Below are 26,238 nucleotides of genomic sequence, written 5' to 3'. Positions count from 1 at the left end.
TGGCGCCTATTGCCCAGATTGATTATCGTAGCTCGGCGAGTTGCCTACCAACTCAGGAGATCTCCCTTTTGTAACCAATATTGTGCACTTTTTTCCATATAATACTACTAACTGAGGCAGGAGAAGGGATATAACCCACACAAGGGGCCCTGGGGTAAATCATGTCAAAATCGACCTGGTGACCTGAGGTGATGTTCCCTTGACTACAAATCACATGCAACTGCCGTACCATTGTGAGGCATTGACGAAATTATCCTCAACCCTTTGGCCTGATTTTGAGCCTGTTCAGGCTAGTTAGTCGGTCATTCTAAAATGCCCCTGTATGATAAACCTTGTGTGGATGAGAAGAAATTCTGGAGTACAAAGTATTAAACCATCCTCTAAGTTTTAGATAAACTCAAATTGAATTCGAGGAACCACATCAAAAACAAATAGTAACTCAGATTTATTACCTATTATAGATTAACCACCTCCAATTCCTATAGCCTGGATACATACACAAATAAGATAGTTGCTTCACGGTTATTGTATATTTCTCCTAACCACTAAAGTTCAGGTGGAATTCATTAAAATTGAAGGATACTGCAGTCGAAAGAGGATATTTGGAATGGAAAGCTTGCAGGGGGTAAATGAGAGAAAAAAACTTGTTGCGGGATTTATTAGAAGTCTAAAAGTGCCCTAACCAGTAGGCACTATTCGCAATCACCCTAACTCAACATGTATGTCACGAATTTGCAACAAAATATTATGAGCAAACCCTCAAAAAAATATTATGAGCAAAAACCTTGCCTGTTAACACCTTGTGTCATGTCAGAAATGTTTAAGGTTGTATTGTAAATGCTTTTGCCATTTTCCAGAATATGGCCCGTATCTTGCAGACCGGAAGCCTCATGAACAGCACTTCGGCCCTTAACTTTAACAGTGACCGTGCTACCTTTTGATGACTCCTCCAAGGTAGTCGCTACTCTGTATAAATCAAATGGAAGCACCCTGTTTTTTCTAATGCATTCTCCAAGGTAATCTTCTCTGACGATTGGTATCTTCTGCCTCCTGCAAACAAATTCATATATATAACATGATATTCCAACCTCAGCATTAGAGCAAAAAGAACATGCCAAATTATGATTGAAAAACAATGGATAGGGTAAAATGTGAGACCTAGCTTTCCTGACTTCAGCACTCTCGTTATCAAGCCCGCCACATGAAACTACACAATTAATATCTGCAATGCAGGTAAACATAAGCATAGTGCAATAACATCGTACTTTGAGGTTCGCATATTTTATGTCTACAAAATACAGCATTGTACCCTCCGTGATGAACCAATCTGTACTCAGCTCGTATTATGCACTACCAGATATTGAAAATAAACTGAAGATTAAATGGTAGTCGAACCCAGACCATGGGCTCATGCTGAGGGACGCATATTTTATTTCTCTGCACAATGCCGCATTGCACTCTGTGATAAACTAATCTGTGCATGCTAGGGACTGAATATGAACTATCAATTAAGTGGTAGTCAAACCAAGGCTCACTACAGAAGTGTCTTTATTATGGTGTGACATGAGGGTGTGCTACAGTGAAGATGGTGAAAATATAAGAATCTCAAAACATGAAGTGATGTTGGATAGTTGGATCTAAGGGTGGTATAGCCAACGAGGCACCAATCCATATTGACATAAGAATAGCCATAAGATAGCCTCTTCCCTTTATCCCTACTCCATAAAACAATTACCTCAGTTATCCATATATGTTGCACAAGGAAATCTAGGTTCCAATGTTATACAAATCCAATTGTAAAAGAAGTTCATATATGCAAAGAAAAACCTTTGGTAACCCTGGGACTGAAGTGGGCACCAGCAAGTTTAAGCTTCTGCTTCCACTCATCCTACAAGAGTTCAGCTCGTTAATTAAATATAAAACTTGTAAAGAGCATTTGAAACAAGCAATAAATTACCTAATTACAACAAATAAAAAAAAGAGAAAAAAAAACTGGGTGTCACATGCAACTAGATATACGACCTATAGTATCCATCTGATATGAAATAAAGGAGACAGATCACATGAGGCAATCCGACCCTAGAATCTGACAAGAAATGATTTTACATGAATTCAACACCTTGCTCCTTTTGCTCATGTTACATTCTAAGACCAGTGTTGCATAAAAGTGATTGATACACTGCAGAAAGCGATTCAAAGGGACTGATGCTTGAAGTTGCAGCAAATCCAAGGAAGAACAAAGCAGGCATCAATTTATTCCTTCTCTTTATTATACATTGGAGGAAAAGGCTCATAGATTCAAAGCCTTGCCTTTTTTCTCTTGCAGCAAATCCAAGGAAGAACAAAGCAGGCATCAATTTATTCCTTCTCTTTATTATACATTGGAGGAAAAGGCTCATAGATTCAAAGCCTTGCCTTTTTTCTCTTTGAATCGATGCAGGATTAGACATGGTCTAACAAGCTAACTCTCCATATTCCGACGAATATCGAATATAATGTAAATTGGAGAAATTGTTGAGAAACATAAAGAAACAATTGACACACAGCTCTCTGTGTCTTTCAAGACATTAGTGCATTCAAGCGAACTAACAGCTCAAAAACTATCAGAAAACTACTTCAAAATACCAGAGGTCAGTTGAGTACTGAGTACTCCCTCCAATCCAAAATGTAAGCCTTTTAGGACACTGACACGTTCTTCAATGATACATTGAAGATCAATTTCTGTGCAGATTTGTGCCTCAAATAAAAAAAATGATGAACTATAAAAGTATATTTCATGATAAATCTAGTAAAACTGATCTGATGTTTTGGATGCTAGTAGTTCTTCTCCTCTAGATAGTAAAATCTAGAAATGTTTGATCGGTAAAAATGCTTAAAGGACTTACATTTTGGATCAGAGGTAGTACTTTCCACGTTTTCAGTTTTTTCATAGACAAACCATGCAGTGTATGAATAAACTGATTCTCTGGTACAATATAGTAAGGCTCTGTTACTTATGCCCATTTAATCTTTTGGCTAACCAGCCTCTGCCTATTTTGGAGGCTACTTTTCCACAAAAGATTATAAATTAGGCACAGCATACATAGCATATTCAGTGACAACAAAATGAGCCTAAGTATCCCTTGACACAAATTTACTGAAGCAATCATGATGCATACTACTTCAGCAAGGATGCATACTTGCATAGATGCAACTCAACAAAGACTAGAGATTCACGCAATTAATTTTGCACCTACTTTAAACTAATAGACATTTTACGTAGGATGTAACCAAACGGCAAGCAAAACAGAAAAATAACCTAAAAATATAGCGTACAAAAAAATTAATGAAGATTACTTACAGTATCTTTAGATTGTCCTACTATACAAACTCTCAATTTATCCAATGCTTCACCGACGAGAGACTGCTGAGGTGATTGACCTACAGACTTCTGAGGTGACATTGGGGGAAGAACTCGCTCTGGTTTCTTAACCTTTTGAGACTTGAACCACTGCAAGACAAACATGTTTATTAACCTTCAACTGCAGAAAATTAAGATGCAGTTATTTTCTGTTAGTGAGTGGTGCCTACTGTTAATTCGATCACAAGAGTTTCTAGTTTGTTTTTTTCTGAGAAAACAGAAGGCGGGCTTGGGAACTAAATGAGCCTGGGACATGGTTGGGCGGGAGGGTCCAACCATTGGGTGCCCTTAGAAGTTCTAACCATGGAGCACAATGTTCCCAATAATGCATAATCTCCCCTCCAAAAATAATATCTAGCTCTGGGAAGCACTTAATTATTTACCTAAATATATGGTTCTTTTGGTCCTTGGATGAATCCCACATTAGCTACAAGACGCTGCTCTCTAACACGAAAAGTAAATACTTGAGCTTGAGAAGCTCCAAGATGCCCTACCTTTGTAAGATAATCATTCTTTATTTCATCGGGAATTTTCCATTTTTTCTTCATGCGTACAGGTTCTGTTGTCATGTAGGTACATTTGGACCACTCTGAAACATGGCCATTGCACTGATAGTGACCACCATAATAGTATAGGCAGCTATTACAGACTGGGCAAGTGCCCAGCGCTCCAAACAGCATCCCATCAGCACTGCAAGAGAACAAAAATGTTACAAAAAATAGAACCATGAGACATTATAAAGAGTGAAGCATCTGAATACTGTGAAGTACGACAGAAAGAGCAATGCCACAGGCTGGCAGGTCGGTGTAGTCAAAATTCAACAATATTTCAGCAGGATACCAGGCCTTGTTTCAGAGCTCTTCAGCTCCACTAAAAGCTACTTCCTCCATTCCAGATTAATTGAAGTTCTAGCTTTGTCCCAAGTCTAACTTCTTTAAGTTTGATCAGGTCTACAGAGAAATATATCAACATCTACAACATCAAATTAGCTTTAATAAATTCGTCATAAAATATATTTTCATACTACATATATTTGATGTTGTAGGTATACGCACATTTTTCTATAAACTTGGTCAAATATGGAGAAGTCTGACTTAAAACTTAATGTGGCTTTTGAGGTCAATTAAACCCCATAATTATTGAACTTAGTTTTGTTGATCAATTAGAATTGCTTTATAGAACGTATAATATTGGTTCAATAGTTGTAATACTTAGCATTAGACAAGTAATGGATGTCCCCATCTATAACACACAATCAACAGTTAGCCACATGATTGTGCTGGTTTGGCTATATAATCATGTTGGGTGTATGTTGCATTTCACTCAAAAATAGTTGCTATAGTTAAATGTATCCAATTCCCCCTCAAGTTTGACCATCAATTTGACCAATGTAACGTGGGTTGTGTGCCACAAAAATTACAGCATTCAATTTGTATTCGAAAAAGTTTCCAACTGTATAAGTTTTATGACAAATGACTCTTATTTTACTGGTCAAAGTTAAATCACAAAATACGTAGACGCATGTAAATAGGAACGGAGTACAAATTTGAGTGGAAACTAAAATCATTAGTACTCCAGGCAGGGAATCTAAAGAGATGGTTTGTCAAGCATTAAGATAGCCATGATCCAAAATATTAAGGTAGCCAGCCAGGAGCAGACAGAGCTTATTAGCACATAAAAAACAACTAAAGCAAGTGAGGTTCGACTCTTCTGCTTTGGTAAATACCCTATGACCCAACCAGTAGAATAATAATAGAACGCCATCTTGCTTCCTACCAAATTTGGTTTAAGTGTTTTTCTTCCCTATTCTTAAGAAGAAATGTTATTCCCCTTTACCTCTAAATAGTATTTGACCATAAGTTCCTTCAAAATAGCACCTAATATCTTGAAAACAAGCCCCATCAGATTCCTGGTACCAACAGGTCAGCACCAGGATTTGGGATCCAGAAAACAAGCACAAAAATCATCACTAGCAAAAAGATCCGCTTGTACAAGTTTCCACTTCCTCTACAGGCACTAAGTGTCATATAGTTATAATTCTAACTTATTCTAACAACACAAAGAACCGCCTGTATGGCATAGGCATGAACCTAACCCCTTGCCCAAGTTATGGCCAGAGGCAAGTGCCCTATCCCAGTCTCTGGACTTTACCGAGTTTAGCACATGACAACAAGTAAAATAATTTGCGATTAGATGAAAATCCATCAAGAAAAGAAAAATAGCAAAAAAATATTACCATCGTTCCAATAGATCCCGCTCTGGTCCAGATGGATCTTGCTCATTAACTTCAAGCATATCCCTCAGCTCAGCAGTTGAAACATGCTTTTTGAGTTCATCCTTTAACTTCCAAAGTGTGTCACTCTGCTCTTTAAGCTTTTGGTGCAGATCAGCAGAACTAGAATTTGGCTCACATGGTACAACAAGTTTTCCTTTGCTTCGTGCAGCACCTTCAGATGTACTTCCATCTAAGTTCGGAGCTTTGGAGTTACGCACATCAATGTCACCAATCTTGCGCTTGGAGCCCTTCGAAGTTGTTTCTTCTTGATGACCATTACAAATACAACAAGTCAGATTATCAAGTTATGTTAAAAAAAGGAACAAGAAACTATGATCTCCATGCTTACGTTTGCTGGCAGCACCTTTCTTAACAACATCAATAATAGCTGCTCTATCATCGTGCAACAAGGTCTCCCAGCCTGGGAATTTCTCAACACTTGCAGTTGGGGACATTTCCAAGAAACAACTAACATGATACCAACCTTGACCGTCAAGTTTAGATGAAACACGAACCTAATCAACATAGCAAACTGTTACAGACACAATTTAAGAGTCAAGACAAATAACATAATTTCACAGCATAACTTACCCTACCACTGGTATTAAATGTTAGTATCTCTTTATACTTGGTGAGCTAAATGAAAGATTACAAATCAAACATGAAATTCTAAACCATAGAATCTTTTGATCTGGACTCCAGAAATCAAAGAAATGCATATCGTTCATCAACCAATCTAGCACAAAATCAGGAATTCCATGTATGAAAAAGAATATAAATCAACACAATCATTTGCTTTACCAATTCCTACTTTTCAGAACTTATTTTGCAGGTGACCTAGCATGCTAGTAGCAGAGAATTTTTACATAACAAGATACCATGTTGCTGCCTTTACAGGATATTACAGTCATTCCAGATTCCAACACAGCAGAATAATAAAAGCCTGGGCATTATCTGCAACCTGATCTGCAGTTTGACTTGGTCATAGATAGGGTGCAGAAAACAATGTGCCATGTTCTTTTTTCGACAGAGAAACAATGTGTCATGTTCATGTGTTTCAAAGCCATATATAGAACAGTTCTAATCTCTGATTCAAAAAATCAAGAACAAGTTTAGGTTTGGGAGACTACGACATATCCCCCAATAGGTGTCAGGTGATTAGAATTAGAACTAGAAATATGGCAGTACTATAATTATGTGACGGTTGTATGCAGTTGCATTAAGATTTATTCAAGAATGTGAAACTCATGTCTCTATATACAGTCACTAGTAAGTGAGAAATAAGAACAACACATTAAGATTATTGACCATGAGGAGGATTCTGTTTAGGACCATAAACATTTTATACACAAGCACTAGTAAGTATAAATTCCTGGGTTTACGCAAGACTAATAAAGTTATATTCACAACAAAAAGAAATGTGCAAAACAATTGGTCAACAAATACGTACAGTGCCTTTTGCAATCTTTACACTGCACCGTCTACAGGAAGAACGGGCAGATTGAGCAACCTCAATAGCACATTTGTCAGGAATAGCAGCTGTGGAACTTGCAGTTGCAGTTGCAGTTGAAGTAGTCGAGGAATTTGCAGCATAGTTTCTTATCTTCTCTTGGTCATCCCACCTAAGTGCATCAATTCCTTCAACATCATCAACACTGGTCAGAAGTTAAGAGTAGAGTTAAATTTTCCATGGTTTATACTCAGATACAAGAGTCGAATAAACTAACAGGCGGAATACTGAAGCCTAAAATCCAGTTGATGAGTCAGAGACATAGCTACATACGATTTTATCTGGTTTTTCTTGTTGAGGATGCATTTGGCATGGTTCCACATCTGGAAAAGAGAAAACATGGAAATATAAATTATAAATAGATGTGTAAATTAGCAAAACTGCATTGGTGATATAAGTTGGCACAAGGCATCATATTTTCCTCTGCCTCTTGAAAAACCGACCAATCACCCAACGAAATGCTAGACATAAAATTCCAGAAAAACAGAGTCTATCAGAACATCACTGAGACATAGATACTGTACCCATCCATAACCCTCTGAATAATATGGAAAACATAATGCTAAGCAAGCTATCCGTGTTAGAAAAATGATCAGATAATGTGACTTTTAGAACCAGGAAATAACCAAGAGTCGCCTTAATTTCCCTATGTAATATAGTGTTCTCCCAGTGAAAAAATTAGAGTGTCCACATGGCCCAAACCAAAGCAAACAGTTATAGAATCACAACAGTTAAGAACCCACCAGTACTATGAAGACCAGTAACAAATAGATGAGAACTGCGGTTGCCTGACAGTTAACAAATGCTAATAGGAATCGTATACAAGTGAAATGGCTTATAAGCTATGTTTATCGCACTTGTATCATAAAATGGTTCAAAGTCCAAACAAGCACAGAATCATATCCAGACATATCTCACAAAAATATGATGGCCAAACTATTATCTAACCTGGCACTGGATTTTACTACTTTAGAAACATGGGAAACGGCACCATGTTGATGTTGTACCAAATTATTATGCAGTTCAGATAGACTTCTTCGCTTTAAATTAACAATTAAACAGTTAATGGTTACCTCGCGACACATGAAACTAGAGCAGCCTACGGCTGGTGATGCAGAAAGGCATATAACATAAACAAAAACACATCAAGTTAACCAGAGATGTAAGATTCAAAGCCTGCATTTTACATGTCAGACCAATAGTTGTTTCAGGAGTTCTTTCCAGCAATGGTATGAGCAAAAAAGGATATTACAAATCGACAGATAACGCAGCGGTGGACACCCAGTGCTGAAATCGAAGCATACGGAATTGCATTTCGAGCCCTGCATTGCGAAGGGGGTGTTTCAATCATCACAGGCTCCGCATTGCGAAGGGGTTGGTCAGTCAGTCAGACCAGACTCACCAAACCACTACCAAGAACGAGTCAGGTTCAGAAATCAGACCAAAACCGAACCCGTCAGATCGACTCAGTGCATGCCGCACGCGAAGCCGCCATCGGATTGGATTCATCTAATCCGAATCCAATCGGGAGCCCCCGACCCACCGCAAAAAAAAAAAAAAACAAGAACGCTAAACCGCCCCAAAACCCTACCCCCGCGGAGCCGTGAGGGGTCGGTCAAAGATAGATCCGCCCGCGGGGCGATGAGGGGTTCATGGCGGGGAGGGGCGGGGTGGGGGAAGGGGAGGGGGGAGGAGGGAGATGGCGTTACGCACGGGCATGAAGCCGTCGAACTGGGTGGCCTGGACCATCTTGCCGAGGCGGAGCGCGTCCTTGGCAATGGGGGACTTGCAGGACTTGCACGAGGACCGCCCGGACTTGGCGTACTCCGCCTTCCAGGCCTTGGGCGGCGGCGCCGCCATCTCCGCCGGCTGGCTGCTGCCGCCTCTCCTCTCCCCTCCCCTTTCCGCCCGCCGCTTCTTGGGTTTGGCTCCCCCGTCACCAGCAGGTGTGGCCGTCTGGGTGGAGGAAAAAGGGTGTTCGCTGTTTAAGGCCGGAGAATGCCCTCTCTCTCTCTCCTGGCGATTACGTTACGTATTTTAGGAGCTTGATGGAAAATCTTTTCCTTTGCCATTTTGATCATTTCTTTGACTCTGGTAAATTAGCACATGTTTGAGTGACAATTATATCCCCTCCATTTTAGTGAATAACGCGTGCGCACATCTAAAAATTCAACTTTGACCATAAATTAGAACAATGTTTTCTTTTACTCCATGAATTGTACCACTAAAACTTCTTTTGAGTACGGATTCGATGATGTAATTTTTATCACATATACCCATATTTGTTTAGTCTAATTTATAGTCAATATTTAATTGAATGGGTGAAGTATATAGAATATAACACCGATTGGTTTTCCCCTCTATTCTCATATTTGGGCCCACCTTCAAATTTCTTTGGATTATGCCCTCTCCCAGTATGCTCTAGATTGAACCCTTGTTGTATTGCCCCTCATCGTTACAAAACATGGTTCGTCGCTGCTCTTGACGCTGTCGCATTGCGCATCCATGTCCAAGTCGCTAACGAGTACTCTCGGTCTCCTTCCTACTAGTACCCTAAGCATAGTGTTGAACCATCGCGGCATTGCGACACAATGAGCCGGAGTGTGCTGCCTTGAAACATTGACTCATCTCGGCGCAAGAGCGAGGGGTGGAGGAGTACACTATGGGTGACTACAGCAGTGACAAGGCCGATATGGCACCGTGTTTGATGTCCAAATTGTTCTCCCCTACAATCCTACTTTGACGTTGCCATAACATGATCGTTTCTGCAACTAAGGTCGTAAGACTGGAACAACGCATTAGATTTCGTGGATTCCTGTTATCTCATTTATTGTCTTCGGTCCTTGTAGATACCAACACACGCCACCTGTAGGTCACGGACTCGCTAAACAATATGTCTCGCATGTGTAGGCTTCGAATCATTTTGCCTGAGAGCCCTTACATTGGACAACACGCATTGTGTTCATAACAGATAAACAACTTACTGAACAATCATAGAACTATTACAACAAATGACGATATATAGAATAGGCACAAATGAATCTCACCAATCCTCTACATCTCCCACGTCTAGGTGGATTACTCACGCATGAGAGGAGGATAGCCAAAAAACCTTATAGAACAAAGGGAAATCATCTAAATAGTAACACAAAAATTCGCAATAAGATGGGTGATTAAACGAGTCACGATCTCAAGATGGATATGAAAAAGAGTTACAAACCCTAATCTTACAACTTGGGAATCCTCTTCCTGTGGTGATGATCGCAATGCATGAAAATGGGATGGGGAGAAAGAGATTGGACGGATCTTTGGGAGTTCTTCTTCTCCTGATCTCTTCTCTCTTTCTATTATGGATGTGGTGGTGGTGGCTCCTCTTTGTATTCGGTGTTGCTCCCTTCATAGAAGTTGCTTGTACAGGCAAGGTGGTGGCGACATCGTGGTACGAGCAGGTGCGCTCGTGCCATGCGTCATCTTGCGCTTTGATGCCTCTAATGAACTTTCGCCCAAAAGGAAAATTGCTCCCTATGACTTCATTTGATGGGATATTGATTGGTTTCCTTTCAAAAATGTATATTCCTACACATCAATGAAAAAGGCAAGTTTTCTTCTTTCTCAAAGGATTAGCGTTAGAAACACACGAGAATTATCGAAAACTTTCAAAAAGCACATCAAAACCCTCTTATAAGAGTGACAAAATATCGAATCATCACTACCACCCCGGTCCACCTGTTGCCGATGCAGCACGATGCGGAGGGCTAACTCCTCATCGTCGTCCACCTTTGCCTCGTGGACGAGGGCCTCCCAGTCGATGGGGTCACCATCGCTGTCAGACCCAATGTCGTCGCTGCCGGTGCATGACATTGGGAGAGGAGGGGGACGAGAGGGGAGGGGAATCGACGGGGAGCGCACGGAGAGTGAGAGAGTGAGGTAGGGTTTGGTACGGGTGGAAGTTTTTAGTATGGATTGGTTGTGGTTGGTGCGGGCCAGCATGGGCTAGGATGATTGCGGTCTTATCCGGTCCACCCCATATCCGCCTCATATATGAGCTAGATACGAGGAGCACCGGTCAGCCCAGATGTATAGGGGGCGTTTGAGGAGGCCAGCTGGGTCGGAAAAAACTAATCGCAGACTGACCGAGTTGTCTGCCCAGTCAAAATAGGAAGTTCGGTTGTAGATGCGCTTAGGAGGTTTGCTCTTAACAGTAGCACATCCCGCCTACCCATATGCCAGAATTGTCCGCCCCAGCACAGACAGGTGGTCTTCAACACTATTTTTCATCCTTTTACACATTTTTTTCTTTCTGTTTTCTGCTTTTTTACATCCTCTATATTTCGAAATATTCTAAATATATATTATAAAAATAAATTTGCATACAAATTTGAAAAATATTAATCACGCATTCAAAAAAATTAAAACATTTATAGAAATATGTTTGTAATGTATACAAAATTGTACAATGTGTATTAAAAAGTAGACATCAAAATATATATATGAAAATGTGTTAATCATGTATTTGGAAAAGGTTAATTGTGTAAAAATGTTCCGCGTGTACACAAAAAATGTATGGAAAAAAGCAGACATAAAAACTATTTGTTTAACAAATATTAAACATGTGCGTGAAAATGTTAAAGAAATATACAAAAAATGTTCCTGATGTATGGAAAGAATGTATAATGTGTGTGGAATAAAATACATAAAAAATATGGTTTTTCAAAAATATTAATCATGTATTTGGAAGGCTAAACGTGTATATAGAAAATATTCCTGGTGTATACGTAAATTGTAGAATGTGTATGAAACATGACATCAAAATATATGTTTGAAAAAATATTAATCATGTATTAAAACAATTTTACACAAAAAAATTTATGCAATGTAAAAAAATCTTTGCATAGGTTTAAAAATGACATGGCATTATAAAGAAATACTCACTTGTTCTAAAAAAATGCCCATGATTTTTCTTGCATGTCTATTGAATGTTTTAAAAAATGCATAGTTAAAAGAAATGTTTAATGATTTATAAATGTTCATTTTGTTTTTTCGAAAGGTTGACCATGTATTAAAAAAAGTGTTCAAAACCATATGAAAAGAAAATTGTACATTGTATATTTGAAAAAAATGTATCAAAATTATGTTTCATTTGTACACTGGGAATGTATATTTGTGTACTAAAAAACTTAGACACGTGTTAATTAAAAGGCTACAAAAGAAACAAGTAAGAAAACTGAAGCAAAAAAAGCACTCGTGAAAACCAAGAAATTAACATAAAGACTGATGATAAAACAAAGCAAATAAGAAACCAAAGAAAATCGTGAAATAAAGAAGAAACCCGGTGAAAAAACAAAGAAAACAGAAAACCAGAGAAATGGGTGAAGAAACAACGTAAACCAAAGAGAACAAAAAAAGACATCTAAAAACTAATAGGACAATAATCAGGCCGTCCCGCCGGTCAAAATAAGGAGTCCGGCTGTAAATGGTCATAGGAGGTTTGCTCTTGATAGCAGCATGTCTCGCCTCAGGCAGCCACCAAAATGGGTCGGCCCAGCGCGGATAGCATGTCTTCAGCGCTATTTTTTTTCATCATTTTTCACATTTTTGCTTTATTTTTTACTTTTACTAATATTTTGAAATAATATATATATATATATATAATAAATAACACTTCACATACAGACTTGAAAATATTAATTGAGTATTTGAAAATTGTATAATATGTATGAAAACTAAACATCAAAACATATATATGAAAATTAATATTTTCATGCTAAAGTTTATTGAAAATTAATATATGAAAAATATTAAAGTTTATTGAAAATTGTATAATGTGTATGAAAACTAAACATCAAAACATATATATGAAAATTATTCCCCGTGTATACAAACAAATATATGGGAAAAATTCAACTTGTACCAAAATAATGATTCATATGTACACCAAAAATGTATATTGTGTACTGGTAAAAAAGTAGACATGTATCAAAGAAAAACCTACAAAAGAAAGAAGAAAGAAACCAAAGGTAAAAAATACTAGTGAAAACCAAGAAAGAAAAGAATACAATGAAAATAACAATAAAAACCGAGAAACAAACGAAAAACGATGAAAAAACAAGAAAACAGACAAATTGATTGAAGAAACAAAGAAAACCATAGAGAACAATAAATAAATAAATAAATAAAAGACATTTGAAAATCACTGCCGTGTCATCCGCTATGTCAAAATAGGAAGTCCGGTTGTAGATGCTCTTAGGAGGTTTGCTCTTGACAGTACCACGCCTCGCCTCAGGCATGCGCTAGAATGGGCCGGCCTAGTGCGGCCAGCTGGTCTTCTACGTTCCCTTTTTCATATATTTTTGTAATTAATGTTTTTATTTTTTTCTTATATTTCAAAGTATTCTAAATATATCTATTACAGAAATCACTTTGCGAACAAATTTGAAAAATATTAATTGTGTATGTGAAAAGTAAAACAAATGAAACCTGAGAAATAAATGAAAACCCGGTGCAAAAACAAAGAAAACAGAAAACCTGAGAAAATGAGTGAAGAAACAAAGAAAACCAAAAAGAACAAGGAAGACAAAACCAGGGAAAAAGACTACAAAAATGAGCCAATGACCAAACGAAACCACCAGTGTCTTGGTCAAAACTTAGCGAACGAAAAAAAAATGCGTTGGACCATTGATCACACGAGAAAATCCAACAGGCGATATGGACACTATAATCGCTATAAGCAAGATATATCTTTGCGCTCTTGTTGGGTATGGAGCAGTCTTCTCTGAACCGCGCCGTGCTTAGTCTTGAAAAAAACCTAGCATCGACAGTTTAGAACTATTAAAAAGGACTCAACTACCAATCTTACGTCAGTTTTTTTACCATGGCAAATCGAATGTTTTTATTGGCATTTTATGTTCGCCGAGATGACAAGTTGATTTGATAATCATGTCAAACCAACCTCACATTGTTTTTTTGCCATGAAATTAGCATGCTTCCTAACTAAATTTGTCATCCTCGTGCCAAGATAATTGCCCTAATTTTTTTTGAGTTGACATGCTTAGCCTTTGGGCATCTCTAGCAGATGCCGAAAAAATTGAAACTGGAAAATGCATTCCCATTACCCCGAAAACGATTTTATGGTATCGTGAAGGTTCGTGCGAAACAGATCCCGTAAAACTATACCGTGAAATTTTTTTTCTTCATCTTTCCCAACAAGCCGAGCGCCACTGGACAAAGCGCTATGGCTCCCATCGCCGCCCCCGCTCGTCTCGGGCCCTCGCACGGCCCTCCTAACACTGGGCTCCCTCGCCTCGACTTGCCTCCTCCCGTGTAGGTGCTCCCATGTGGGAGCTTTGCCACGGAGGTGCTTTAATGGGGCTGCGAGCACGACCACTCCCGCCCCACTTGGGCCCTCGCCTGGCCCTCCTAACGCTGGCCTCCTCCGCCTTGACTCGCCTCCTCCCATGTAGGTGCTTCCATGTGGGAGCTTGGCCATGGAGGTGCTTTAATTTCATGGGGTTGTGAGCACGGCCACCCCCTGCCCGGCTTGGGCCCTCGCAAGTACACAAAAAATGTATGAAAAAAGCAAACATAAAACTACTCCCTCCGTTCGATAATATAAGAGCGTTTTTGACACTATCGTAGGAAGTATATCTTTAAAAAATATTAAACATGTACGTAAAAAAATGTTAAACAAATATACAAAAAATGTTCTGATGTATGGAAAGAATGTTTAATGTGCATGAAAAAAAGGCATAAAAATGATTTTTCAAAAACGTTAATCATGTATTTGGAAGGTTAAACATGTATATAAAAAATATTCCTGGTGTATACGTGAACTGTAGAATGTGTATGAAACATGACATCAAAATATATGTTTGAAAAAATGTTAATCATGTAGTATTAAAAACTGTACACAAAAAATGTCTAGACAATGTAAAATAAATGTTTGCGCAGGTTTAAAAAGTGACGTGGCATTATAAAGAATTATTCACATGTTTTAAAAATATTCCCATGATTTTTCTTGCATGTCTATAGAATGTTTAAGACAATGCATAGTTAAAAGAAATGTTTATTGATTTATAAATGTTCATTTTGTATTTTTAGAAAGGTTGATCATGTATTCAGAAAAATGTTCAAAACCATATTAAAAGAAAAGCGTACATCGTCTATTTGAAAAAAAACATGTATCAAATTTTTGTTTCATTTGTACACTAGGAATGTGTATTGCGCACTGAAAAACATAGACATGTATTGAAAAAGCGTACAAAAGAAACAAGTAGTAAAACTGAAATAAAAAAGTAGTGGTGAAAACCGAGAAATTAACATAAAAACTGATGAAAAAACAAAACAAATAAGAAACCAAAGAAAATCGTGAAATAAAGAAGAAACCCGGTGAAAAAACAAAACAAAACAGAAAACCAGATAAATGGGTGAAGAAACAACATAAACCAAAGAGAACAGAAAAAGACATTTAAAAGCTAATCGGACAATAATCATTAATCAGGCCAGCCCGCCAGTCAAAATAGGGAGTCCGGGTGTAGATGCTTATAGGAGGTTTGCTCTCGATGAAAAACAAGAAAGAAATGAAGAATACCAATGAAAAACAAAACAAACAAAAAACCGAGAAATAAACAAAAAATGATGAAAAAGAAGAGAAAAGAAAACAAGAAAAATTGAGTGAAGAAACAAAGAAAACCAAATAGAACAAAAAATAAATAAATAAGAGACAATTGAAAACTACTATCATTCTGTCTGCCCAATCAAAATAGTAAGTCCGGCAGGAGATGCTCTTAGGAAGTTTGCTCTTGACAGTACCACGCCTCGCCTCTTGCATGGGCTAGAATGGGCTGGCCCAATGCAGACAGCGGGTCTTCTACGTTCCTTTTTTCATATTTTGTAATTATTACTGTTTTTATTATATTTCAAAAAGTATTCTGGATTTATCTATTACAGAAATCACTTTGCAAAAAAAATTGAAAAATAATAATTGTGCGTGTAAAAAGTTAAGAAAATGAAACCTAGTGAAACCCGAGAAATAAATGAAAACCCGGTGCAAAAACAAAGAAAATAGGAAACTCGAGAAAACGAGTGAAGAAACAAAGAAAACTAAAAAGAACGAAAATGAGCCAAAAGAGTGCAACGATGGAACAAAACCACAAGTGTCTCAGTCGAAACCCAGCGAACGAAAAAAATGGGTTGGGCCATTAATTACACAAGAAAATCCTTCAGGCGAGACAGACACTATACTCGCTATGAGCAAGATACAGTCTTTGCACTCTTGTTGTGCATGGAGCAAGTCTTCTCCGACCTGTGTCATGCTTAGTCTTAAAAAAGAAACTAGCATCCATAGTTTAGGCCTATTAAAACGGACTCAACTACAAATCTTACGTTAGATTTTTTACCATGGCGAATCGAATATTTTTATTGTCAATTTATGTTTGCCGAGAATGACAAGTTTATCTGATAATCATGGCAAATCCACCTTACTTTTTTTTGCCAGGAAATTAGCATGCTTGCTAGCTAAATTTGTCATCTTTGTGCTAACATAAATTGCCCTAAAAATGTTTGAGTTGACGTCCTTAACCTCAGGGCATCTCTAGTAGATCCCGGAAAAATTGTAACTGGAAAATGCATTGCCATTACTTCAAAAACAATTTTACGGTACCGCGAAGGTCCATGCGAAACAGATCTCGTAAAACCATACCATGAATTTTTTTTCTCTTTTCCTCATCTTTCCCAACAAGTCGAGCGTCACTGGACGAAGCGCACTGGCTCCCATCGCCGCCCTCGCCTGGCCCGGGCCCTCCTAACACTGGGCTCCCTCAACTCTACTTGTCCCCGCCCGTGTAGGTGCTCTCATGTGGGAGCTTGGCCATGGACGTGCTTTTCATGGGGCTGCGAGCACGACCACCCCCACTCAGATTGGGCCCTCGCATGACTCTCCTAGCGTTGGCCTCCCCCGCCTCGGCCCACCTCCTCTGGTGGAGGTGCTTCCATGGAAATACATGAACATGCCACGATTTCGCAAGAAATCAGTCAGTATCGAACCTCCTCGTCAGGAATCGAGTCTCCTCTTCATGAAATCGAGCTCGGGAGTCGCCGGCACGAGGCGCTGACTCATTCCTCAGAAAACCGACTCCAAAACTGCAATACAGGGTATGTAGGTGATAATATCCGGGGAACTGCGGGTTATCTCGTTTTACATGATCTATTCGATTGGTGTGTCTTTTTCAATTAAAACCGTAAATTTATTGGTCTGATCGTTTAGGATCTGCTAGAGATACTCTTAAACCGAAGGAAAAAAACATAGACGGCTTCGTCGGAGAAGCCGGAACGGGAAGCGCTGTGCGGCGATGGAGGAGTTGAGGAATTCGCCGGCGCCAACCGAGGAGCGTGGCGCCAGAGAATATGCCTTGGCATCTACCACTACCCGTAGCACTGCGGCGGAACGACGGGCGGTGTGCTTCACCGGAGAGGACGTACGACGACGAACGTACGGTCGCACCGTGCTGCGCCAAGTCAATTCTCGTCGCGTGCATCGAGACGTATGCTACAGCTGGAGGCAGAGTAGCAGTCAACGCGTGTACCCGACTGAACCGGGATCTGCCCTGCCCCTGCCCGGGAGACTTTTGGGCGCGAGCACGCGTCCGCTCGTCGATGCATGCGAGCGGCACGCGTCATGCAAAGCCAAAAGCCACGTACGTATGGGATGTGAACACGACACGTAAAGGGCGAGAACATAACTTCAAAAAAAAAAAGGGGCGAGAACATGGCGGCACGAGCGCGCAAGACGTATACGTATTTTTTTTGAAAGACGCGCACAACGTCCAGTAGGAGTACACGTACTGTCATGGTATCATTATACAGCACGATGTACGTATACACCTATACGTACGCGCACGCTCCGGTAGGTTGGCACCGACAGGATGCTCACGCGATTCGCCGCTGCACGAGCAAGCAACCCGGCCACCGGCCGAGCCAACCAGCCACCTTCCCGCACCGACGTCGCAACCGACTGACGAGCGGGACCGGCCACCGGCTGGGCCGCACCGCACCGACACCTTTTCCGTAACCCGCAAATAAAATAAATAAAATAAAATAAAAGTCGAGCGCGCGACCGGCGAGCGGCCGGGGCGTCGCTTCCACGCCAGCTTTGGTGCGACCGACAGCCCCCCGTCGCTCCCGGCGCGTCCGATCCGCCCACCGACGGCCGCGATCCGGTCTCCAAACATATCCGCCCACCACCTCGGAGGCTCACGAAATCGCGCACACGTACCAGCCGGTAGACCGGGGGAGCACGCGCGGCTTTAAATGAGCAGCAAAAGGAGCGGTGCAGAGAAGCGGCGGGAAGCACGATACGATACCATACGAACGCCTCCCTGCTTCCTCTGCTCTCCCTCCACCGGAAGCTAGCTAGGGTTTGCTCCCCCGCCGTCTGCAGCAGGTGCGTCTCTCTCCTTCTCATCCGTCTGCTTTACATCGCCGACGTGCCCTCTCCGGCCACGCGGGCTGCTTATTCACCGGTGCCCGCGCTGTGGCTCCCGCTTGCCGCCGCTGGATGTTTGGGTCGAGAGGAGCGGCCGGCGCCTGCAGCCTGCTCATTTCGCCTCCAAAGTTGGGATTCCGGCGGCCGTTTTGGCCAGTGCTCTGGCGAAATGGCCGAATGAATCTGACCGGGGAAGGGGGGAGCTGAAATGTGCGGGGGTTTTGGGTACACGTTAGCCAACCCTTTCGCACGGACGCTGACGCCGATGCGTACCACTTGTATTCGCGTCGTCAACTCGCCATGATTCCTGTAGGTGATAGGCGTGTTTCATACGAAATGGTTCATTCTTAGGGCACTGTTTTGTGTACACAGATTAGGCAGGCCAGTCTTATTTATTAACGGTTTCTCCCCCCCAAAAAAGGAAAGTCACTAGCCTTGCTTATAATTAGTGGTTTCTGTAACAGTCACTAGTCCTACTTATTTAATGGTTTTCTAAAAAATCATGAGTCTTGTCCTCCAAAAAATTCGCTAGTCCTATTTAGTCTTGCCTCCAAAAAAAAATCCTACTTATTAGTGGTTTATAAATCATTTATTTGCTCCATAAGAAATAGCCGTGTCCTGCAAAAATCGTTATCAGCAGCTGTACACTCAACGGTGTATATTGGTCATTTTCTATGTTCATAAGTGTGTCGATTTCATCGCTGTGCATTCACAACATGTATGTTGTTCATACAGTTAATCATTTATGACAGCATGTTTATCCATTCGCCTATGATTGTTCTGTAAATAAACTAAAATGGCTACTAACCTTCATCGAAGGGGTATAAACAAAAACCCATCCATCTCTATTTAGTTCCTGCTTTTGTTGGGTTTCTCCGGACAATTCTATTGTTTGGTTGTTGCTGTCAACATAGTCATTCATTGTCTGCCAATTTGTTTTCTCTTTTGAGAGTCCCAGGTTACCAGTTTCTTATTTATTGTTTGCCCATTTGTACCTATGATCTCCTAGCATGGTGTTATCATAGTTTTTCTTTATTCAAAGCTTGGCGATTGTTTTTTCAGTTAACATTGCTGTATCTTCTATGATGATATTGACTTAACTTCTGTTGGACAGCTTTAATTGGAATTTAAGTATTTAGTTTTCTAAAATAAGCAAACATACACTTGCTTTCAGGTTTTTGTGATGGCTCCTGCTATTGAAGCAGTGGAGAAGGTCAAGGTGGCAAGCACGCCCATTAAGCCTCCTGTTCTTAATGAAAGAATACTGTCATCCATGACCCGGAGACCTGGTTCAGCGCATTCATGGCATGATCTTGAGATAGGTATTGACATTTGATCTTCACAAAACATCGATTTCATTGTTTCCGTCTTCTGAAAACTTATGTTTTGGACTTCTTTGTGCAGGCCCTGATGCACCAACTATCTTCAACTGTGTAAGGCCACCCTAATATATTCCTGTTGATTTTCCTTTCCTTCTAATTTCGTTTTATAATTATCTAACAGAAATTGTTGTATATTTATGCTACAAGTCCATATCAATAGCATAGCCCTTTTCCTTCCCTTAACTTGAAAAGCAAGGGTTCCACCTCATAAAATAGTATATCATCTTTTAAGCCACCTATGTCATTCCAAGCTTTTCAATTTTGTTTAATTAGTTATTGTCCTAAATGCTCATGAGTTCTGAACCACAAACTAAAAAATGGATGCTATTTTATGCCAGGTCATTGAGATACCTAGGGGCAGCAAGGTTAAATATGAACTTGACAAGAAAACTGGACTGATAATGGTAAAGCATTGCTATTCATTTTCCCTCCTATTTTGAATCTCTCTTGCCCAATCGTTCTTATGGTTTTCGTTGGCTATATGCATGTGTGCAGGTGGACCGTGTGCTTTATTCATCAGTGGTGTACCCTCACAACTATGGATTCATTCCCCGCACACTGTGTGATGACAGTGATCCGATGGATGTGCTAGTTATTATGCAGGTATATCTTACTACTTCCCTTTCGTGAACACTGGACAGAAGGTCGTTGTGCTTCCTACTTTATAATCTGTTAGTTCGTTGTAGAACATTAGCAATCTGCATTCGCAAATCTTTGTATTTGTCACTTCTACACTTGTTTGGGTCAGTGTTTAAAATGTTCATTTTTGTTGATACAGGAGCCAGTTGTGCCGGGCTGTTTCCTTCGCGCAAAGGCCATTGGCCTCATGCCTATGATTGACCAGGTTTGTTTTCATAATTTCATCTCTTAACCATGCAGTCCAAAGAAGACAGAGATGCTGATCACTATTTATTTGAACAGGGAGAAGCTGATGATAAGATCATTGCAGTGTGTGCTGATGACCCTGAATACAAGCATTTCAATGATATCAAGGAGCTCCCACCTCATCGGTTGGCTGAAATCAGACGCTTCTTTGAGGACTGTATCCTTGTCGATCCACTTATATTCAGATATGACTAGCAAGTATTCCACCCAAAAAAAGTCTGCTTATCTTGGTTTTACTTGTCAAAAGTCCCCTAGGCTTGAACATGCAGAATATTTCTAGGAAAAAATACTGGTCCTCGCCTCTTTGATGCACTACTCGTACACAGCTATGTACATTTGTGCTTGTAGTTTGTTGATAGCTAAAGCATGGATCTTATATCATGCATAAATGGTCAAGGCAATGCAAGTTTGATTATATATGCCAATTCTTCGATCAAATGATTTCTTTAACCTGGACATCCAGACAAGAAGAATGAGAACAAGGAGGTTGCTGTGAACGACTTTCTGCCTGCGACTGCTGCTTACGAGGCCATTCAGCATTCCATGTGAGTGTTTATTTCTTGAATCCTCAGCATGGCTGTGTCCTCAATGATCTTGGTACTGAGCTGACGCCGGTCTTCTTTGGTGTTCTGTTCATAGGGATCTGTATGCTACTTACGTCGTGGAGGGCCTGCGGAGGTAGGCTGCTGCCTGGAGGCTCGGCTCGACGCGCTGCTCCTTGTCGTCGGACCGGGGCGATGTTGATGAAAACCGGAGAATGAGACACTTCACCTTACGAACTAAGTACTGTTATTTTGTTGGTGTTGGCATATGTACCACTGGTTTTATGACCTTGAATGTAGTAGTTAGCACAAGAAAGAGTGGCGAAATATTCTTTTGTGGCCTTGGTGCCCCTGTGTTGTTGTTACCTTGATGTTGTTGATTCTCTTGACGATTCAAGTCAGGCATAAGAAATTCATTGTCAATTTCTCATGGTCAGAAAATCAAGTATGTCATGGCTGTTGTTACCTTGATGTTGTTGATTCTCTTGACGATTCAAGTCAGGCATAAGAAATTCATTGTCAATTTCTCATGGTCAGAAAATCAAGTATGTCATGGCTGCTGATTCCTTCACACCATAAAAACAGAGATGGTTCTTGATGGCAAAATTTCAACCAGAATGACATAAATTTCAGCTACAGAAAATAGATTGGCATATCTAGTACTCCATTAATTATAAATCAACACACATAATGGTCATTCAGTTGCAAAACAAGAACCATGTCTCTCCCGTACTTATAAATCAACAAACACAATGGCCATTTAGACATACTGTTGCCTTGCAAAATACTAAACCCTCCATCCCAAAAAGCTTGTCTTACAGTTGTCTAGATTCGGATGTATCTAACACTAGAACGTGTCTACATTCATCCATATCTAAGCAAATGTAACACAAACTTTTTGGGACAGTTGGAGTACTAACTACTGCAGATTTGTTGGTGTGACTCGAGCATGCACCAGCAAACAATCTTGAAATGTTATTTTGTAGCCTCTTGCGCCTTCAAGTCAGGCATAAGAACAAAAATCTGTACACAACCATCTAATTTGTATTTGTCACGTTTCAGATTCTATTTGTAACTTGCAACAATGCAGAGAGGAACACTGTTCCTAGATACAAATTTTCGTGGAATCGCCTACAGAAAATCAGCTGGATTAGCAAATTGTCATGACATTTGCAAGCATTGGCAATTATCTCAACAGTGCTTAGCGTGCTCGTACAACAAATGGTAGGGCAAATACAGATAAAATAGAACAGAAATTCAGTGACATTTTAACAAACACTGCATTAGAGACCAGATTGATTCAGAAGAACAGAGGAAGCAAGACGCTTCCTCTTCGTTCACGGTTACATGGCGGGGCAAAGCAAAAGTACAAGCTTGAGCACTCTCTGGAACACACCACAGCTAACTTAATTAACACAGACACTAGGCACACGAGGGCTGCCGGAGCACCACCGGCACGGTCGCTCCCGGCCGGATCTAGGCCTTGGTGGCCTTCTTGGGGGACTTGGTGGCCTTCTTGGGCGACTTGGCGGCGGTGCCGGCCTTCTCAGCCTTCTCGGCGGCCTTCTTGGGGAGCAGCACCGGGTTTATGTTGGGGATCACGCCGCCGTGGGCGATGGTGACGCCGGACAACAGCCTCCCGAGCTCCTGGTCGTTGCGGATGGCCAGCAGCAGGTGCCTCGGCACGATGCGGGTCTTCTTGTTGTCCTTGGCGGCGTTCCCGGCCAGCTCCAGCACCTGCAAAACAAGATCGGCGGCTTGGTTCAGACCGGGGAGAGAGGCAGGAGTAGGGCGTCGACGAGGAGTATAACGGTGGCGTGGTGTGCGTACCTCAGCGGCGAGGTACTCGAGGACGGCGGCGAGGTAGACGGGGGCGCCGGAGCCGACGCGCTGGGCGTAGCGGCCCTTCTTGAGGTAGCGCCCGATGCGGCCGACGGGGAACTGGAGCCCGGCCTTGATGGACTTGGTCACCGACTTCTTCCTCGGCCCGCCGAACTTCTTCGCCGCCACCTTCTTCGCCTTGCTGCCGTCCATCTTGCTTCCTTGCTTGGGCTCCGGCGGGAGGGGTTGAGAGTGGGTGGAAGCTGAGCTGTGCTGCTGAGGTGGTTTGAAAATGGAGGCGCTGCGGCTGGGATTATATACCCGCGGGGGTCGGGGGGCGATCCGCGTGATGCGGGGCGCGGGCCGTTGGATGGAGGCGGCGTGGACGGTGGATGTTCGCCTGGGGGGCGTGATCCGTGGGAGGGGGCCGCGGGCCAATCAGAGCAGCGGAACGGCACAGCCTCGGCTCTCCGCTCTCTCGTGACCATGAGCGAGCAAATTCAGTTTGTTTTTTTTACGTTCAAGCAAATTTAGATATTTGAGGCGCGTGTCTGCATATAATTTTCTTTGTGTAAAGTCAAAGTATTTTTATTTTTGATCAAACGTAGAGAAAAAAGTATCGATATTAACAATACCAAATATTGTCAATATTGCTAAATTCATTATGAAATGTGGTTTGATACTTTCTCCGTTCCAAAATATAGTGCTTTCTCTATTTCCGTGCTTCAACTTTGACCATAAATTTAACCAACGAGACCGACTGCGGCGGGAGCAAAAATTATACCAGTGAATTCGTATTCAAAAGAAGTTTTTAATTATATAATTTTTTCTCCCGCCCACCGCAGTCGGTCTCGCTGGTTGAATTTGTGGTCAAAGTTGGACATCGGGAAGCGCGGGGGCACTATTATTTCGGAATGGAGGGAGTAGTATATATATTTGGTGTTGTAGATGTTGATGTTTTTTTAATATAAATTTGATCAAACTTTATAAGATTTAACTTGACACAACTCTAATACGCGGAGTAAAAATGACCAAAGCAAATACATCAGTCCACACACTTGGAGGTGTGTTTGGTTGCCTGCATACATCAGTCCACACATCAGTCTGCACGGATAGACACCGCTGAGCAGGTAAGAGGCGCTTCTTCTCCGGCCGGCGATACACGACGCCATCGATTCATGTCTGCTCGTTTTAGCTTGATCTGTGAGCATATGATAGGATTAGATCTGTGACCATGTTGTAGCATTCTACAATGTCGATCTGTGAGAATGTGATGTTGCGGTAGTTAGTGGTGATGGATTTTATAGGATGCTAGGTGTTGTTTCCATGTCACCAAGGATTGATAGCTAGTGGTGATGGATTGGTAGCATGCAAGTTCATGTGTAGTATGCTAGTCCGCAAGTATGTAGATGTGTGGAAGTGTGCTGGCTCCATGGTATGCATTGAGATTGAAGAACAGTCATATGGTGGTGTGTTGAACTAGATGATCCATGTGTACTATGCTTACTGTCCATTTGTAGTCCTCACTCATATTGTCTACATGTAGTGCTCGTTCATGTTGTCCATGTGTAGTGCTCGTTTATTTTTTCCATGCTTAGTGCTCATCCATACTGTCTCTGGATAGTGTGATCCACACCTATTGACGCTAACGCTTATAGGACATGACCACGCAAGAGCTTAGTCAACCCATTGTCCTGCCCGAGAGTCAGTTCCCGGCGTCCTACGTTGAGTACTCCTGGCCTATCATCAAGGAGCAAATGCCTTCAGATTCAGATCTCTTTGAGGGATCTGTAATAGCTCCACCATTTGTGTTGGTTGTGCCTAATGCCGGTGCACAAAAGGTAGTCACCAAGGCAAAAAGGATTGAGGACCTCTTTGATTCGCAGGATTTTGAAAACGCGGGAACAGGAAAAGTATAGGATTGGAGTGTCATGCCCACTTGAATCCTATAGGATTAGCAAGGAGCATTTGATTTCACAGGAAAAGCAAAGGAATTGTAAAAGGAGGTTAGAGTGGATGTTAGATTTTCTATGAAATGTAGTACAAAATATTCCATTGAAAAAATTCATATGGGATTCAATCCTATGAATCAAAGGACAAACGTAGGAAAAAATTCAAAGGATTTCAATCCTCCAAAAATCCTATAGAATTCCTTGAATCAAAGGAGCCTTGAAGGGTAACTCCATGAAATGGTAGCCGTTCCTATCTGCATTCATGCTTAACAAGATGTGTGATATCATAACTAGTGAGGTGAGGGCTGACAAGGGCTTCAAGGAGGTGCACTTGAACTCTATTGTCAAGTAGGTGTTCAGTTATGTGGCCAAGTGGTCACCTCGACCCTAGTCTACCACCACCTCAGGAAGTGTAGAGCAAGATAGATGACAGTGTCCAAGCTCAGATACCTTAGCATGCATCACGGGATTAGGACACCTGCTTGATCCTTCGGAGACAAAGCACTACCAAGACCACATCACGGTTAGCGCATGTACCACTGGTTTAAGCCCGTCTACCATGCCAGACACAACTAACCATGATGTGTTTCTTTCTTAGAACCACCCCAAGGTCGCAGAGTTCCTCAACACACCCATCTAGAACTATGCGCAAATGCAACATGATACATCTTCAAAATATTTATAATATTTTGAAGTATTCATGTTATATTTACATCGAGGCTAAGTGTAGAAATTGATGCATACATGATTGAAGGGGGACCAATATATCTTCATGATATGGTTAGGTTTACCTTAATGAACACGTTAGTATTGGCGAATGCTTCATAATAGTTCTAATCATACATACATATAATTCCAAATACGGATAGTATGTTAGCAGAGGCCTCTCCCACATATAAAACTGCAATGATGATAATCGGTTTAGTAACTTAGCTATTTGCCTTGGGACAATTCAGCACATCCTACCACCGGTTTTCCACATTCGCTATTTG

The 26,238-nt window shown here is 41.1% G+C and overlaps 3 protein-coding genes across 4 annotated transcripts; 1 reads left to right on the top strand and 2 right to left on the bottom strand.

The window, feature by feature from the left end:
• Window positions 1-755: 755 nt before the first annotated feature.
• On the bottom strand, window positions 756-9,152 carry LOC125544134 (poly [ADP-ribose] polymerase 1-like). Of its 2 annotated transcripts, none has more exons than XM_048707726.1 (10): window positions 8,899-9,152; window positions 7,459-7,508; window positions 7,126-7,330; window positions 6,025-6,190; window positions 5,637-5,937; window positions 3,895-4,090; window positions 3,341-3,490; window positions 1,828-1,888; window positions 1,159-1,222; window positions 756-1,050 (listed from the first exon to the last, which is right to left on the bottom strand). In XM_048707726.1, the coding sequence occupies exons 1-10, from the start codon at window positions 9,043-9,045 to the stop codon at window positions 771-773; spliced, it is 1,620 nt and encodes a 539-aa protein (XP_048563683.1). In that variant the 5' UTR covers window positions 9,046-9,152; the 3' UTR covers window positions 756-770. The 2 variants fall into 2 exon arrangements, with proteins under 2 accessions (XP_048563683.1, XP_048563675.1); XM_048707718.1 differs by having other exon boundaries at window positions 5,637-5,940; window positions 8,899-9,151.
• Window positions 9,153-18,473: 9,321 nt separating this feature from the next.
• Window positions 18,474-21,914, top strand: LOC125544125 (soluble inorganic pyrophosphatase 4-like). Its single transcript, XM_048707706.1, has 9 exons — window positions 18,474-18,622; window positions 19,839-19,986; window positions 20,069-20,097; window positions 20,385-20,450; window positions 20,542-20,649; window positions 20,825-20,890; window positions 20,968-21,088; window positions 21,395-21,476; window positions 21,571-21,914. Exons 2-9 carry the CDS (start codon window positions 19,848-19,850, stop codon window positions 21,611-21,613), a joined length of 654 nt encoding a protein of 217 aa, XP_048563663.1. The 5' UTR covers window positions 18,474-18,622; window positions 19,839-19,847; the 3' UTR covers window positions 21,614-21,914.
• An 820-nt stretch (window positions 21,915-22,734) lies between these two features.
• LOC125544444 (histone H2A.2.1) lies at window positions 22,735-23,586 on the bottom strand. The gene is made up of 2 exons (XM_048708174.1): window positions 23,304-23,586; window positions 22,735-23,210 (listed from the first exon to the last, which is right to left on the bottom strand). The coding sequence occupies exons 1-2, from the start codon at window positions 23,505-23,507 to the stop codon at window positions 22,950-22,952; spliced, it is 465 nt and encodes a 154-aa protein (XP_048564131.1). The 5' UTR covers window positions 23,508-23,586; the 3' UTR covers window positions 22,735-22,949.
• Between the last annotated feature and the right edge of the window lie 2,652 nt (window positions 23,587-26,238).

Source organism: Triticum urartu, chromosome 1 (assembly GCF_003073215.2).
Source record: "Triticum urartu cultivar G1812 chromosome 1, Tu2.1, whole genome shotgun sequence".
In the NCBI taxonomy this organism is placed as follows: domain Eukaryota; kingdom Viridiplantae; phylum Streptophyta; class Magnoliopsida; order Poales; family Poaceae; genus Triticum; species Triticum urartu.
Note: the sequence above shows the minus strand (reverse complement) of the source record. Positions and strands in the feature narration are given on the sequence as shown.